This window comes from Cherax quadricarinatus, chromosome 39 (assembly GCF_038502225.1).
Source record: "Cherax quadricarinatus isolate ZL_2023a chromosome 39, ASM3850222v1, whole genome shotgun sequence".
In the NCBI taxonomy this organism is placed as follows: domain Eukaryota; kingdom Metazoa; phylum Arthropoda; class Malacostraca; order Decapoda; family Parastacidae; genus Cherax; species Cherax quadricarinatus.
This window is the reverse complement of record NC_091330.1, coordinates 18,244,715-18,261,734: the sequence shown is the minus strand read 5'-3', so window position 1 is coordinate 18,261,734 and position 17,020 is coordinate 18,244,715. Positions and strand designations below refer to the sequence as shown.

At 39.2% G+C, this 17,020-nt stretch overlaps 1 protein-coding gene across 1 annotated transcript in view; it reads right to left on the bottom strand.

Moving 5' to 3' along the window:
- The window catches only part of pic (DNA damage-binding protein pic), a 224,519-nt gene extending 208,459 nt beyond the window's left edge, over positions 1–16,060 (bottom strand). Inside the window, exons 1-4 of the mRNA XM_070092474.1 lie at positions 15,932–16,060; positions 13,717–13,865; positions 13,480–13,606; positions 10,126–10,261 (exon numbers count right to left, since the gene is read on the bottom strand). Coding sequence (XP_069948575.1) covers positions 10,126–10,261; positions 13,480–13,606; positions 13,717–13,865; positions 15,932–16,001 — 482 coding nt within the window. The 5' untranslated portion in view covers positions 16,002–16,060. The remainder of the gene's footprint in view (positions 1–10,125; positions 10,262–13,479; positions 13,607–13,716; positions 13,866–15,931) is intronic.
- Between the last annotated feature and the right edge of the window lie 960 nt (positions 16,061–17,020).

The window sequence follows — 17,020 nt, the reverse complement described above, 5'->3', positions numbered from 1 at the left end:
TAAATTGATTTTCAGACCGGGTTACTTTAATATCTTCTGGTAATGAATTCCATATTTTGGGGCCCTTTATGTGCAAAGAGTTTTTACACAGTATGATATGGACACGAGGTATATCAAAAAGAAATTTGTATCTTGTGTTGTGGTCATGTGTCCTGTTTAGGTTGGTGAGAAGAAGTTTGAGTGGAGGGTTTATATTTGCGTGTATTGTTCTGTGTATGTAGTAGGCACATGAATAAGTATGGATGTTCTAAATGGTGAGCAGATTCAGACTTTTGAAAATTGGTGGAGTATGCTGGCGGGAGTGGGAAATTTGTTATCATTCTTACTGCTGCCTTTTGCTGGGTTATTAGGAGTTTTAGGTGATTGCATGTTGTTGATCCCCATGCACAAATTCCATATGTAAGATAAGGGTATATGAGTGAATGGTAGTGCCAGGAGAGCTGATTGTGGAACATAGTACCTTATCTTTGATAGTATGCCTACAGTATTGGAGATTTTCTTGGTGATTTGTTGTATGTGTGTCTGGAACTTAAGGCTACTGTCAAGGTGGATACCTAGGAATTTTACCTCTGTGAGTCTTGTGACTGATGATCCGTTTAGCGTTATGTTAATTGGATCATTTGCAGCTTTGTTTCCAAACTGAATGAAATAGGTTTTATCAGTATTCAGGGTAAGCTTATTAGTCATCATCCAGGCAGATATTTTCTGCAATTCAGCAGTGACTGTGTTTGCTAGTATGACTGTGTTTGGGTGGGAAAAGACATATGTAGTGTCATCTGCAAATAATATGGGTTTGAGTAGCTGTGATGCATTCGGTAGATCATTGATGTAGATGAGAAAGAGGAGTGGTCCAAGGACACTTCCTTGTGGGACTCCTACTGTGATTGGTTGGGTGGAAGAGTTTGCATCATTTGCATACACATATTGAGTTCTGTTACTAAGGTATGATTTTAGGTAGTTGAGGGAGTGGCCTCTGATACCATAGTGCATTAGTTTGAAGTACAGCAGTGTACACATTTTCTTTGGTGTTGAACTATAGTGGTACCCCAAGTTTTGGCCATAATTCATTCCAGAAGGCTGTTCAAGTGCCATTACTGAACAAATTTGTTCCCATAAGGAATAATGTAAATTAGATTAGTCTGTTTCAGACCCCCAAAATACACTTACAAAAGCACTTATAATAATACATTTACATAATTGTTCGAGTTGGGAGCTGTACGAAAATCGGGGTACCACTGTATTTATGTTTATTTATTCTACTGTGGGGTATATTTATCATGTTTATACGTTACATACAGGGGTTTCAAATAGAGTTAGAGCTAAAGAAGGAGTAGCAATAATGTTGAAGGATAAGTTATGGCAGGAAAAGAGGGACTACAAATGTATAAATTCAAGGATTATGTGGAGTAAAATAAAGACTGGATGTGAAAAGTGGGTTATAGTAAGCGTGTATGCACCTGGAGAAGAGAGAAGTGTAGAGGAGAGAGAGAGATTCTGGGAAATGTTGAGTGAATGCGTGGGGAGTTTTCAATCAAGTGTGAGAGTAATGGTGGTTGGGGATTTCAATGCTAAAGTGGGTAAAAATGTTATGGAGGGAAAAGTAGGTAAATTTGGGGTGCCAGGGGTAAATGTAAATGGAGAGCCTTTAATTGAGCTATGTGTAGAAAGAAATTTGGTAATAAGTAATACATATTTTATGAAAAAGAGGATAAATAAATATACAAGGTATGATGTAGCACGTAATGAAAGTTGTTTGTTAGATTATGTATTGGTGGATAAAAGGTTGATGGGTAGGCTCCAGGATGTACATGTTTATAGAGGGGCAACTGATATATCGGATGATTATTTAGTTGTAGCTACAGTTAGAGTAAGAGGTAGATGGGAAAAGAGGAAGGTGGCAACAACAAGTAAGAGGGAGGTGAAAGTGTATAAACTAAGAGAGGAGAAAGTTCGGGCGAGATATAAGCGACTATTGGCAGAAAGGTGGGCTAGTGCAAAGATGAGTAGTGGGGGGGTTGAAGAAGGTTGGAATAGTTTTAAAAATGCAGTATCAGAATGTGGGGCAGAAGTTTGTGGTCATAGGAGGGTGGGGGCAGGAGGAAAGAGGAGTGATTGGTAGAATGATGAAGTAAAGGGTGTGATAAAAGAGAAAAAGGTAGCTTACGAGAGGTTTTTACAAAGCAGAAGTGTTATAAGAAGAGCAGAGTATATGGAGAGTAAAAGAAAGGTGAAGAGAGTGGTGAGAGAGTGTAAAAGGAGAGCAGATGAAAGAGTGGGAGAGGCACTGTCAAGAAATTTTAATGAAAATAAGAAAAAATTTTAGAGTGAGTTAAACAAGTTAAGAAAACCTAGGGAAAGTATGGATTTGTCAGTTAAAAACAGAGTAGGGGAGTTAGTAGATGGGGAGAGGGAGGTATTAGGTAGATGGCAAGAATATTTTGAGGAACCTTTAAATGTTGAGGAAGAAAGGGAGGCGGTAATTTCATGCACTGGCCAGGGAGGTATACCATCTTTTAGGAGTGAAGAAGAGCAGAATGTAAGTGTGGTGGAGGTACGTGAGGCATTACGTAGAATGAAAGGGGGTAAAGCAGCTGGAACTGATGGGATCATGACAGAAATGTTAAAAGCAGGGGAGGATATAGTGTTGGAGTGGTTGGTACTTTTGTTTAATAAATGTATGAAAGAGGGGAAGGTACCTAGGGATTGGCAGAGAGCATGTATAGTCCCTTTATATAAAGGGAAAGGGGACAAAAGAGATTGTAAAAATTATAGAGGAATAAGTTTACTGAGTATACCAGGAAAAGTATACGGTAGGGTTATAATTGAAAGAATTAGAGGTAAGACAGAATGTAGAATTGCGGATGAGCAAGGAGGCTTCAGAGTGGGTAGGTGATGTGTAGATCAAGTGTTTACATTGAAGCATATATGTGAACAGTATTTAGATAAAGGTAGGGAAGCTTTTACTGCATTTATGGATTTAGAAAAGGCATATGATAGAGTGGATAGAGGAGCAATGTGGCAGATGTTGCAAATATATGGAATAGGTGGTAAGTTACTAAATGCTGTAAAGAGCTTTTATGAGGATAGTGAGGCTCAGGTTAGGGTATGTAGAAGAGAGGGAGAATACTTTCCGGTAAAAGTAGGTCTTAGACAGGGATGTGTAATGTCACCATGGTTGTTTAATATATTTATAGATGGGGTTGTAAAAGAAGTAAATGCTAGGGTGTTCGGGAGAGGGGTGGGATTAAATTATGGGGAATCAAATTCAAAATGGGAATTGACACAGTTACTTTTTGCTGATGATACTGTGCTTATGGGAGATTCTAAAGAAAAATTGCAAAGGTTAGTGGATGAGTTTGAGAATGTGTGTAAAGGTAGAAAGTTGAAAGTGAACACAGAAAAGAGAAAGGTGATGAGGGTATCAAATGATTTAGATAAAGAAAAATTGGATATCAAATTGGAGAGGAGGAGTATGGAAGAGGTGAATGTTTTCAGATACTTGGGAGTTGACGTGTCGGCGGATGGATTTATGAAGGATGAGGTTAATCATAGAATTGATGAGGGAAAAAAGGTGAGTGGTGCGTTGAGGTATATGTGGAGTCAAAAAACGTTATCTATGGAGGCAAAGAAGGGAATGTATGAAAGTATAGTAGTACCAACACTCTTATATGGATGTGAAGCTTGGGTGGTAAATGCAGCAGCGAGGAGACGGTTGGAGGCAGTGGAGATGTCCTGTCTAAGGGCAATGTGTGGTGTAAATATTATGCAGAAAATTCGGAGTGTGGAAATTAGGAGAAGGTGTGGAGTTAATAAAAGCACTAGTCAGAGGGCAGAAGAGGGGTTGTTGAGGTGGTTTGGTCATTTAGAGAGAATGGATCAAAGTAGAATGACATGGAAAGCATATAAATCTATAGGGGAAGGAAAGAGGGGTAGGGGTCGTCCTCGAAAGGGTTGGAAAGAGGAGGTAAAGGAGGTTTTGTGGGCGAGGGGCTTGGACTTCCAGCAAGCGTGCATGAGCTTGTTAGATAGGAGTGAATGGAGACGAATGATACTTGGGACCTGACGATCTGTTGGAGTGTGAGCAGGGTAATATTTAGTGAAGGGATTCAGGGAAACTGGTTATTTTCATATAGTCGGACTTGAGTCCTGGAAATGGGAAGTACAATGCCTGCACTTTAAAGGAGTGGTTTGGGATATTGGAAGTTTGGAGGGATATGTTGTGTATCTTTATACGTATATACAGTGGACCCCCGGTTAACGATTTTAATCCGTGCAAGAGGGATAATTGTTATGCGAAATAATCGTTATGCGAATGAATTTTCCCCATAAGAAATAATGGAAATAAAATTAATCCGTGCAAGACGCCCAAAAGTATGAAAAAAATTTTTTTTTACCACATGAAATGTTAATTTTAATACACACAAACTGAAAAAGGCATGCACAATTACATGACACTTACTTTTATTGAAGATCTGGTGATGATTGATGGGATGGGAGGAGGGGAGAGCATTATCTTCTTACTGTTTAGAAGGGGAATCCCCTTCCATTAGGACTTGAGGTAGTAAGTCCTTTTCTGGGGTTACTTCCCTTCTTTTTTTAATGCCACTAGGGCCAGCTTCAGAGTCACTGGACTTCTTTCGCACAAGATATCTGTCCATAGTGGCCTGTACCTCTCGTTCCTTTATGACTTGCCTAAAGTGTTTCACAACATTGTCAGTGTAATAATCACCAGCACGGCTTGCAATAGCTGTGTGAGGGTGATTTTCATCCATGAAGGTTTGCACTTCAAGCCACTTAGCACAGATTTCCTTTATCTTTGTAGTAGGCAACTTCTTCAATTTCTCTCTCCCCTCCTCTGAACCAGTTTCCCCAGGTCTGGCCTCTTGCTCTTGAAGTTGATCTATCAGCTCATCAGTGGTTAGTTCTTCATTGTCCTCCTCCACCAACTCTTCCACATCCTCCCCACTAACCTCCAACCCCAAGGACTTTCCCAATGCCACAATGGATTCCTCAACTGGCACAGGATTCTCAGGGTTAGCCTCAAACCCTTCAAAATCCCTTTTGTCTACACATTCTGGCCACAGTTTCTTCCAAGCAGAGTTCAAGGTCCTCTTAGTCACTTCCTCCCAAGCCTTACCTATAAGGTTTACACAATTGAGGATATTAAAGTGATCTCTCCAAAACTCTCTTAGAGTCAGTTGAGTTTCTGAGGTCATTACAAAGCACCTTTCAAACAGAGCTTTTGTGTACAGTTTCTTGAAGTTGGAAATAACCTGCTGGTCCATGGGCTGCAGGAGAGGCGTGGTATTAGGAGGCAAAAACTTCACCTTAATGAAGCTCATGTCCCCATAAAGTCGCTCTGCCACGTCTGTAGGATGACCAGGGGCATTGTCTAACACCAGGAGGCACTTAAGTTCTAATTTCTTTTCAGTTAGGTAATTTTTCACATTGGGGGCAAATGCATGGTGTAACCAGTTATAGAAAAATTCCCTAGTGACCCATGCCTTACTGTTTGCCCTCCACAGCACACACAAATTATCCTTGAGGACATTCTTTTGCCTGAACGCTCTGGGAGTTTCAGAGTGATACACTAATAAAGGCTTCACTTTGCAATCACCAGTAGCATTGGCACACATCAACAAAGTAAGCCTGTCTTTCATAGGCTTATGTCCTGGGAGTGCCTTTTCCTCCTGAGTAATGTAGGTCCTGCTTGGCATTTTCTTCCAGAACAGGCCTGTTTCATCACAATTAAACACTTGTTCAGGTTTCAGTCCTTCAGTTTCTATGTACTCCTTGAATTCCTGCACATATTTTTCAGCCGCTTTGTGGTCCGAACTGGCAGCCTCACCATGCCTTATCACACTATGGATGCCACTACGCTTCTTAAATCTCTCAAACCAACCTTTGCTGGCCTTAAATTCACTCACATCATCACTAGTTGCAGGCATTTTTTTAATTAAATCCTCATGCAACTTCCTAGCCTTTTCACATATGATCGCTTGAGAGATGCTATCTCCTGCTAGCTGTTTTTCATTTATCCACACCAATAAGAGTCTCTCAACATCTTCCATCACTTGCGATCTTTGTTTCGAAAACACAGTTGAACCTTTGGCAAGAACAGCTTCCTTGATTGTCTTTCTGGTGCCCACAATAGTAGCGATGGTTGATTGGGGTTTCTTGTACAGCTTGACTAGGTCGGCTATACGCACTCCACTTTCATACTTATCAATTATCTCTTTCTTCATTTCTATAGTAATTCTTACCCTTTGAGGTGTAGGGTTGGCACTAGAAGCTTTCTTGGGGCCCATGGTCACTTATTTTCCAGAAACAGCACCGAAAATACTGTAATAATACGAAATATTCCGAGTGTATGCTTGGATGTTACCGCGGAGGCTGGCTGGTAAACAATGGGACGGGCGGCACATGTGAGGCTGGCTGAGGGCACATTGGACGCGTCTCGGACGAAAATCGTTGAGCGGGTTTATAATCGGTATGCGCGGCAAAAATTTTGCGATAAAAGTAATCGGTATGCGGAAAAATCGCTATGTGATGCCATCGTTATGCGGGGGTCCACTGTACTTCTAAGCTGTTGTATTCTGAGCACCTCTGCAAAAGCAGTGATAATGTGTGAGTGTGGTGAGTGTTGAATGATGATGAAAGTATTTTCTTTTTGGGGATTTTCTTTCTTTTTTTTGGGTCACCCTGCCTCGGTGGGAGACGACCGACTCGTTGACAAAAAAAAAAAAAAACGTTACATAGCATGTTTATTATATAATTTTGAAAAAATATCATAGATGGATTAATGACAATGTTTATATTAACATAATATATGACACTTAATCTTCCTCCGAGTATTATTATTATTATTATTATTATTTCCCAGTAAAAGTAGGCCTTAGACAAGGATGTGTGATGTCACCGTGGTTGTTTAATATATTTATAGATGGGGTTGTAAGAGAAGTAAATGCGAGGGTCTTGACAAGAGGCGTGGAGTTAAAAGATAAAGAATCACACATAAAGTGGGAGTTGTCACAGTTGCTCTTTGCTGATGACACTGTGCTCTTGGGAGATTCTGAAGAGAAGTTGCAGAGATTGGTGGATGAATTTGGTAGGGTGTGCAAAAGAAGAAAATTAAAAGTGAATACAGGAAAGAGTAAGGTTATGAGGATAACAAAAAGATTAGATGATGAAAGATTGGATATCAGATTGGAGGAAGAGAGTATGGAGGAGGTGAATGTATTCAGATATTTGGGAGTGGACGTGTCAGCGGATGGGTCTATGAAAGATGAGATGAATCATAGAATTGATGAGGGGAAAAGGGTGAGCGGTGCACTTAGGAGTCTGTGGAGACAAAGAACTTTGTCCTTGGAGGCAAAGAGGGGAATGTATGAGAGTATAGTTTTACCAACGCTCTTATATGGGTGTGAAGCATGGGTGATGAATGTTGCAGCAAAGAGAAGGCTGGAGGCAGTGGAGATGTCATGTCTGAGGGCAATGTGTGGTGTGAATATAATGCAGAGAATTCGTAGTTTGGAAGTTAGGAGGGGGTGTGGGATTACCAAAACTGTTGTCCAGAGGGCTGAGGAAGGGTTGTTGAGGTGGTTCGGACATGTAGAGAGAATGGAGCGAAACAGAGTGACTTCAAGAGTGTATCAGTCTGTAGTGGAAGGAAGGCGGGGTAGGGGTCGGCCTAGGAAAGGTTGGAGGGAGGGGGTAAAGGAGGTTTTGTGTGCGAGGGGCTTGGACTTCCAGCAGGCATGCATGATCGTGTTTGATAGAAGTGAATGGAGACAAATGGTTTTTAATACTTGACGTGCTGTTGGAGTGTGAGCAAAGTAACATTTATGAAGGGGTTCAGGGAAACCGGCAGGCCGGACTTGAGTCCTGGAGATGGGAAGTACAGTGCCTGCACTCTGAAGGAGGGGTGTTAATGCTGCAGTTTAAAAACTATAGTATAAAGCACCCTTCTGGCAAGACAGTGATGGAGTGAATGATGGTGAAAGTTTTTCTTTTTCGGGCCACCCTGCCTTGGTGGGAATCGGCCAGTGTGATAATAAAAAAAAAAAATATTAATATGGCGTTGTCGAGACATAAGACACTTAGTGATTTTAATGTGTACCTGTACACCAGCACATTATGTAAGTTTACTTAGATACAGGTACACATAAGTATAATTATCAGAGTACATATATATAAAATATGAAATAACTTTAAAACACTTGAAATTTTTGAAGGTTTTCAAACATAATGGAGAGATGCGGAGCTTGTGGAGCTCATGGAGACTGTAAACAAACCGGATGAGGCGCGGTAACTGTATAGCGAGTTTTGATCATAATTTGAAATGTCCGCATTAGTGGAGCGCTGTAAAGCAAAACACTGTAAAGCAGGGCCCTACTGTACAGCTTTTCACACAAACATCAAGAGTTCATATTTGTTTAGAACAGGTCAGCCATCACTGATCTGGCAATCACTAATCCGGCACTAATTTCAGCTAGCGTAATTTTAAATTTCACAGGTCGCCTCACGAACCTGCTGCTACTTGTTGCATATAGTGTTGATGTCACTTGCAAACACAGGCAAACCAATCCAATTTGTTTTTCTGTCTTTGAGGTGTATTTTCGTATAGTTTTTATGGTTGTATTCTCAGTTTCTTGGTCTCATTTCATAGAATGGAAGATATATTACAAAAATAGAGATGATTTTGATTGGTTTCAAGATGGAAAGTACCTTAAGATTGAGCTCAAAGTAGTGGAAATGTTTGACTTTTGCCAATGTTCAAGAGTAAACAAATCACGTCACACATCCAATAGGTGTCCAAGTGGCCAGTCTAATACACAGTCACGAATGGGTTGACATTATTTATACAATTATTACAATAATGCAGTAGTCTGTATAACAGTAAACCTTCTATTTTTTGTATAAATAAAAAATTCAGAATGGAAAGTAAGCGTAATATAAGAGGGGCCTGGAGACGTGATGTTATTTTAGTGCCAGGAATGGCTACACTGTTTATTCTGGACATTATTTTGAAATTGGCATCTCAAAATCTGTGTGAAATTGGCCAAATTACTGATTTCTGATCACTTTACTGGGTGGTTGAAATGGGTAAATTGGTGGTTGCTTGTACTCAATCAACAGAACAGAAGGAATACTAGCAAAATAGCTATGAGTATGGTCGACTGGAACAATGGAATTGGCCAAAAACAGGGCATAAGTGGATGCAATCACCGATGCGTAAATATCGCCGAGACCACTAACCTTGTGAGAGCGTAATTCCTGAAGTTTTCCATCAAATTTCTAACTTTTGGTTTCATTACCTTTGGAAAAAGATTATCGTTTCTTAAGATAAAATCATTTTTTTTTGTTTGTTTGAAAATTCTTCAACACTGGGAGCAAGTTTGCAAGCAGGGGTCATGACAGTGAAAGGGTTAATCAACTTGTACTGATTTATGGGATATTTTAAAGGTAGCATGAGGTGGTTAGCTAATATGTTAAGTGTATTCTAACCTAACCACTCTGTAATTTGGAAAAATCACTAATCTGGCACCCTACATGTCCCATTGATGCCATATTAGTGATGGTCAACCTGTACTCCATTGTTTCTTTAATTAAATTCATTAATATTTTTATCTATATTTTTGTTTTATGTCATGTCTGGTGGGTTCATATTTGTATTTTACTTCAAAATGGCCAAGAAATATTAATTTTAGTTTTTATGGTTTTCATGCATAATTCAGAAATTATCATATGCACTGATGTTTGATATGAATATAACTGGCAGTTTGGAGGGATATATTGTGTATTTTTATATGTATATACTTCTATACTGTTGTATTCTGGGCACCTCTGCAAAAACAGTGATTATGTGTGAGTGAGGTGAAAGTGTTGAATGATGATGAAAGTATTTTCTTTTTGGGGATTTTCTTTCTCTTTGGGTCACCCTGCCTCGGTGGGAGACGGCCGACTTGTTGAAAAAAAAAATAATAACTAGATATATGTTCCATTTAATTCACCAATATAAAAAATAGACCACTATAAAGCATAGAACACAATATGAATTTTTATTACCCCACAGTCCCTCTACATCAGATAATGGGTTTAAAGAAGGATGTACACAAAACTTACCGAATATTATAAGCCTTTAGTTCATTGTTGTCTTTATCAAGTGGGATGACTTTAATAAGGCCTTCATAAAGACGCAGAACAATGCACCGAGCTTGGGGGTCAACAATGGCTATCATTCCAGTTTCACATGGTTTACCTGTGTCAAAAGTTTGGAGAAAATGGAAATCCTTAATATTATTTAATAATATTGTATGTCTATCTGTAATACAGTAGCACCCATTGATAGCAAAGTGGCTGCTGTGGTTTCTACCAAACTTTATCCTTTTCATAACATCACAAAACAAGAGAACATATGACAGAAAACTACAAATTAATATTGATAACTATCTACTATCACTGCACATCACATGATCCTTTCAGATGGAATAAGTAAGTTACAAATCAACTATCATAATGACAGTGTGACCTTACATTCATTAATCACAATGACACAGGTAACTTCACCATCAAGCTTGGATGTATTTTTATTTAACCCTTGACTGTTTTGGTCGTATATATACGTCTTACGAGGTACCGTGTTTGACATATATATACTCATAATTTCTAGCGGCTTCAAATCAAGCAGGAGAAAGCTGGTAGGCCCACATGTGAGAAAATGAGTCTGTGTAGTCAGTGTGCACCATATAAAAAAAAATCCTAGAGCATACAGTGCATAATGAGAAAAAAACTGACCGTTTTTTTTAATTAAAATGCCAACTTTGAGGTTTATTTTCGTATAGTATTTATGGTTCTATTCTTGTTTTCTTGGTCTCATTTGATAGAATGGAAAACATATTATAGAAGTAGAGGTGATTTTGATTGGTTTTACTATAAAAAGAACCTGGAAATGGAGCTCAAAGTAGGGAAAATGTTTGATTTTTGCTGATGTTCAAAAGTAAACAAATGATGTCATTGTCCAATAAATATCCAACTAGCCATTCTAATATGCAGTCATGAATGGGTTGACATTATTTGTACAATTATTACAATATTGCAGTAGTCTGCATAACAATAAATCTTCTATTTTTTGTTTGAATAAAAATTCAAAGTAGAAAGCAAGAGTAATATCAGAGGGGCCTGGAGATGTGACTGATGAACAAAGAAAATGTTATTTTAGAGCCAGGAATGTCTGCATTGTTCATTCTGAACCTTATTTTGAAATTGTCATATTTTTTAATTTTTGTGAAATTGGCCAAATTGCAAATTTCTGACCACGTTATTGGGTAGTTGAAATCGGTAAATGGGCAGTTTCTTGTACTCAATCGATAGAAAAAAATGGAGTTCTAAAGAAATAGCTATGAGTTTGGTTGACTGGAATAATGGAATTAGCCAAAAATAGGGCTCAAAGTGGGCGAAATCGCCGATTTGTAAATATTGCCGAGGTCACTAACTTTGCGTGAGCGTAATTCCTTTAGTTTTCATCAAATTTCAATTTTTTTGGTGTCATTACAATCGGGAAAAGATTCTCTATCATTTCATAAGAAAAAACAATTTTTTTTTTTTTTTAAATTTTGCAACACTAGGAGACGCCTCAGGATTGGGGGTTACGACAGTCAAGGAGTTAACACACTGGCCATCTCCCACTGAGGTAGGGTGACCTGATAAAGGAACACTTTCACCATCATTCACACTATCACTGTCTTGCCAGGTGCACAGATACAACAGTTTTGATATCCCTCTGAACAGTAAATATCCCAAACCCCTCCTTCAGAATGCAGGCACTGTACTTTCCACCTCTAGGACTCAGGCAAAATTAAATGGATTTTCAGACATTAATGTCTGGAAATGATGCAACTAGGTTTGATTAGAACAATATTTAAAAATATATAGAAAATTAAATGGGGAGTTTACTGTACAGTATAACCTCTGTAGAGGGTGTATGAATTAGGTAGAATGTAAGGTTAGTAATTAGTAAAAAATTTTACTGATGCTGTTTAGTCTTTGTTACATTCATGGTTACAGCATTTTAGGATAGGTACCTGTACTTTATACTACTAGAGTATTCCATTAGTTCAGAATTCTAATAAGTACGTACTGTATTTATCAGAAGTAAATGTATCAGAACTATGTACGTGTATATGTCCTAACACTACGTGTGTATGTCCTAACACTACGTGTGTATGTCCTAACACTACGTGTGTATGTCCTAACACTACGTGTGTATGTCCTAACACTATGTGTGTATGTCCTAACACTACATGTGTATGTCCTAACACTGTGTGTATGTCCTAACACTACGTGTGTGTCTTAACACTATGTGTATGTGTTTTAGCACTACATGTGTATGTCTGAACACTACATTTGTATGTTCTAACACTACATGTGTATGTCCTAACACTATGTGTGTATGTCTTAACACTACGTGTGTATGTTCTAACACTACGTGTGTATGCCTTAACACTACATGTGTATGTCCTAACACTACATGTGTATGTTCTAACACTATGTGTTTATGTCCTAACACTACATGTGTATGTCCTAACACTACATGTGTATGTCCTAACACTACGTGTGTATGTCCTAACACTACGTGTGTAAGTCCTAACACTATGTGTGTAAGTCCTAACACTACGTGTGTATGTCTTAGCAGCTGCAAAAGCAACCGCTCAAGTAGAAGATTAACGCCTGACTGTTCGTAACTGTATTACAGAATGGATATAAATGCACTGGAAAACATACAAAGGCGGATGACAATGTTGATCCTATGTATCCTATGTATCTTCCCTGTGAGGATAGACTGAAGGCCCTGAACCTGCACTCTCTAGAAAGGCGTAGAATTAGGGGGGATATGATTGAGGTGTATAAATGGAAAACAGGAATTAATAAAGGGGATGTAAATAGCATGCTAAAAATATCTTAAAGACAGGACTCGCAGCAATGGTTTTAAATTGGAAAACTTCAGATTCAGGAAGGATATAGGAAAGTACTGGTTTGGTAATAGAGTTGTGGATGAGTGGAACAAACTTCCGAGTACCGTCATAGAAGCTAAGACGTTGTGTAGTTTTAAAAATAGGCTGGATAAATACACGAGTGGGTGTGGATGTGTGAGTTGGACCTGACTAGCTTGTGCTACTAGGGCAGATGCTGTGCTCCTCCCTTAAGTGATGTGTCTGACCTCACTAGGTCAAGGCACTGGCTTAAGCCGGTGGGAGACTTGGACCTGCCTCGCATAGGCCAGTAGGCCTGTTGCAGTGTTCCTTCTTTCTTATGTTCTTATGTATGACACCAATCACCAATATCACGTAACTAATTTAATCACAGCCTTCACATTAAAACTTAGGGAAACAAGGCCAACTGATCTACAGGCATCATATATAAAAATGCTATAAAAAAATCATGAAAAAATACTTCTGCAAAATTAAACTCAAAGCTCACCAATTTTATCTGAGACATTCCCATGGGCACGTGTGAGTATTTCAAGATGCTCTCCATCACCTACACACTCTAAAATCATAGCACAGTATCTTGTTGTCAAAATGAACAGCGAATCTTTGGTCTCATTCTGAAATATTAAATTAATTTTAGGAGAATCATTACTAAGAAAATGTCTAATCACAATTAAGCATTTCTCATTTCTTCTTTCCCATATTAAACTACACTAAAATTCCTTACCATTGGAGTAAAAAGATGCATGCATGCTATTTTTCCATATATAGTGAGTTCTTTGAGAGGTCGGAGTCCTTCAGGAGTTACAAGGTGGAGTTCAACCCTGTTGTTCCGTGCAACCACAAGATTCAGGTCTGTAGGTGATGTTAAGTGACCTGCAAATATAATATACAAATGACAAACTGGGCTTTGTAGCCATTTACATCACTTAAGTCTTTTTCCCTTAATCAGAAAAGGATCCTATTCAAGAAAAGAATGAAAGCACATGCTGTTCCAGGTCCTGTAAGTTCTTCCACTCAAAAATGTGCCATAGTTCAGTAAATAAAGGACAATGTTATTCTTGAAACTGTCCTGTCTTCCACCATAAGGGGAAAAGGTGTGTAAAGCCTCATTAATGACAATCTGGATGTGCAAACCATAACCACATAAACATACATGGATTTTTTTTTGTGCCAGGAAGCAAAAAAGAATAGCAAGAAATGTTGAAAATGTATTACCACTTAGGAGCCGTGCTTAACTGGAAACAAAATCAGTGGTGGGCTCATCAGAGCCACAGATACTACATCCAACCAATGAGCTCTCCTTCAGCACAACTAGCAATGTATCACATTTTATAATTGCAAATATGCAAGGTTTCAAACCAAAGAAAAATAATTACATACCATTTATTAGTGGCTACCTCACAGAGTCAAATGCAATGTTTACAGCTTTCACATATATAAAAGGCTATTTTGATAATGAAATATGGATTCCAGGGTACAACAGAGGTCATGAAGAGTGATGGCTGACAAGTGTGATGATGGTTGTGATGAGTTGGTTTTCATGTCAGAAGTGAGTCACGAGTGTTGTGAGTCATATGTATGGTGAGTCATGTGTATGGTGACAGTCATGAGTGCTGCAATAATCATGTGTATGGTGACAGTCATGAGTGTTGTGACTGTGTATGGTGACAGTCAGGAGTGTTGTGATTATCATACGTATACCTGGAGAGGATTTCAGGGGTCAATGCCCCCATGGCCTGGTCTGTGACCAGGCCTCATGGTGGATCAGGGGCCTGATCAACCATGCTGTTACTGTTGGCTGCACATAAACCAACATACAAACCACAGCCTGGCTCATCAGGTACTGATTTTGGGTGCCTGTCCAGAGCCTTCTTGAAGACAACCAGGGGTCTACTGGTAATCCCCCTTATGTATGCTGGGAGGCTATTGAACAGTCATGAGTGTTGTGACAATCATGTGTATGTTGACAATCATGTGTATGTTGACAATCATGTGTATGGTGACATTCATGAATGTTGTGACAATTGTGTATGTAACAGACCACAGTACGGGTGGGGACTGAACTCACGGCAAACGAGTCGTAAAACTCCAGGCCACCACATAAGCCCAGCAAAGTCATGGTAACGGCCTTGAGCCAGAGTTCATCACAGCCACGCTGGCAGGAGATTTATCCGTAAAAACTTGCATTTGTAGTCACAGTGGGACCCATGCTAACCTCCCTTTGGTGTATATTATTATTATAATCAAGGGGGAAGCACTAAACCCGGAGGATTATACAGCGCCTGGGGGGGATGTGGAAGGCATTCAGGCTTAATTCGGGGAACTGGAGCACAGATCCAATTTCCTAAATCAAGAGCCCCTCACCAACATCAAGGAACCTTCCTTGAGGGGCTTTGGTGTATAAATATACCTAACTGGATGAATCTTATTGTAGCCACCTGGCCTGGTGACTTATGTGCTGGTCTGAGAGTTTTATGTCTCACTTGCCGTGAGTTTGATCTTCATCCATACCATGGTTTGTTTGCAATTGTGTCATTATGATTTTGCGAGTTTTGGTGACAGGTATGAGTGTTGTGACAATCATGTGTATGGTGACAGTCATGAGTTGTGACAATCATGTGCATGGTGAGTCATGTACAGTAAGTCATGTATGATGACAGTCATGTGTGGTGACAGTAGTATAGTGAGGCAGCAGTAAAGGCTACTCTCCTCGTCACAGGATACCTCGGGACACAGGATACCTTCCCTGGCCAACATTTATATAGCAGAGAGGAATTAGAGGCAGCGGGTGACAGTTATATCTGAGAAAAGGAAAAGTGTCACCAAGGTAGAGGCAGGCAGGGGACATCGTCACCCCATCACATTATCACCTATATTTCCCCACCTGCAGCTCACCACCCACCACACACACTGTCTCCCCATCACACATACACACTGACCGGTGGCACAGGCTGTAACAGCGGTGGGTTTATGTGCGGTAACAACATAGTTATAAGCTGCCGTGGCCATGTCTGTGTTGTTTACACTGGTAGCATTACTGTGTAGCAGCAGCAGCAGCAGCCAGGGAGACGCACCACCACCACACTCACCTTACATCCACCTTATGTTACCTTCATCACTAAACTTATAGAAAATTTACTCCATAATTCAACCTTTGAGGGGAGAAATTTTCTTGATAATATTATATTAATTTACTTTGAGTTTAAGCAGTTGCTCTAATATGAATAAAATTTTGCTATAATAAAATATACATTAATAACTTGATATATTTCTAGAGAGCAGCAATGTATCTGGCGGGAACCTACGAGATGAATGAGACTGTCTATATTACTTGAGATAAAGATAATAAAAATGTTTCATTGGTATTATTAACACGGGAAGATTAATAACACACGAGAACTCAAGAAAGTCAAGTATTTTGTGTCATTCCCGCTGTGATTCTGAGGTCCTCCTCCAGGGTACCATCCACTACATAAATAAGTCGCAAAGTTTAAAGTTCATTATTGTCATCGTAGTACCTAGCTTATTTAGGTATAATTACACATAACTACAGTTACACAAGTTTTAGATGATTACAATTGTTTTACATAACAGATGTAAAAATTACCTGGGATAACAAAAAAAAAAAAGGTCAGAGACGGTGACTTCTTTCCACTGAGATGCAATGGTTATACTGTGATAGAACATACAGATGGTATGTAAATAAAACACAGTGTGTAAGTTATGACAGTTTATTAATGAAAATGTGTCGTTCACCATGAATTGTATCAATTCACACAGAATGAAAGGATGGATATCAATAGTGGGTGGAGAGAAGTCCTGGGATGACTTGTTGCATGTGAGAAAATAGTCAGCAGAGTAGGTGAGGCTAGGTATGGCAGTGTCAGGGTGAAGTACAATAAACCTCTTAAAACGTCAGAGATTGTGAATGATACAGAGTTTTAAGAAACTGTCTTGGTTGTGGCTATTACTGCTGATTCCAAACACAATCTGCTGCGTCCCTCACTGTCTCTGATGATAAATCTTGC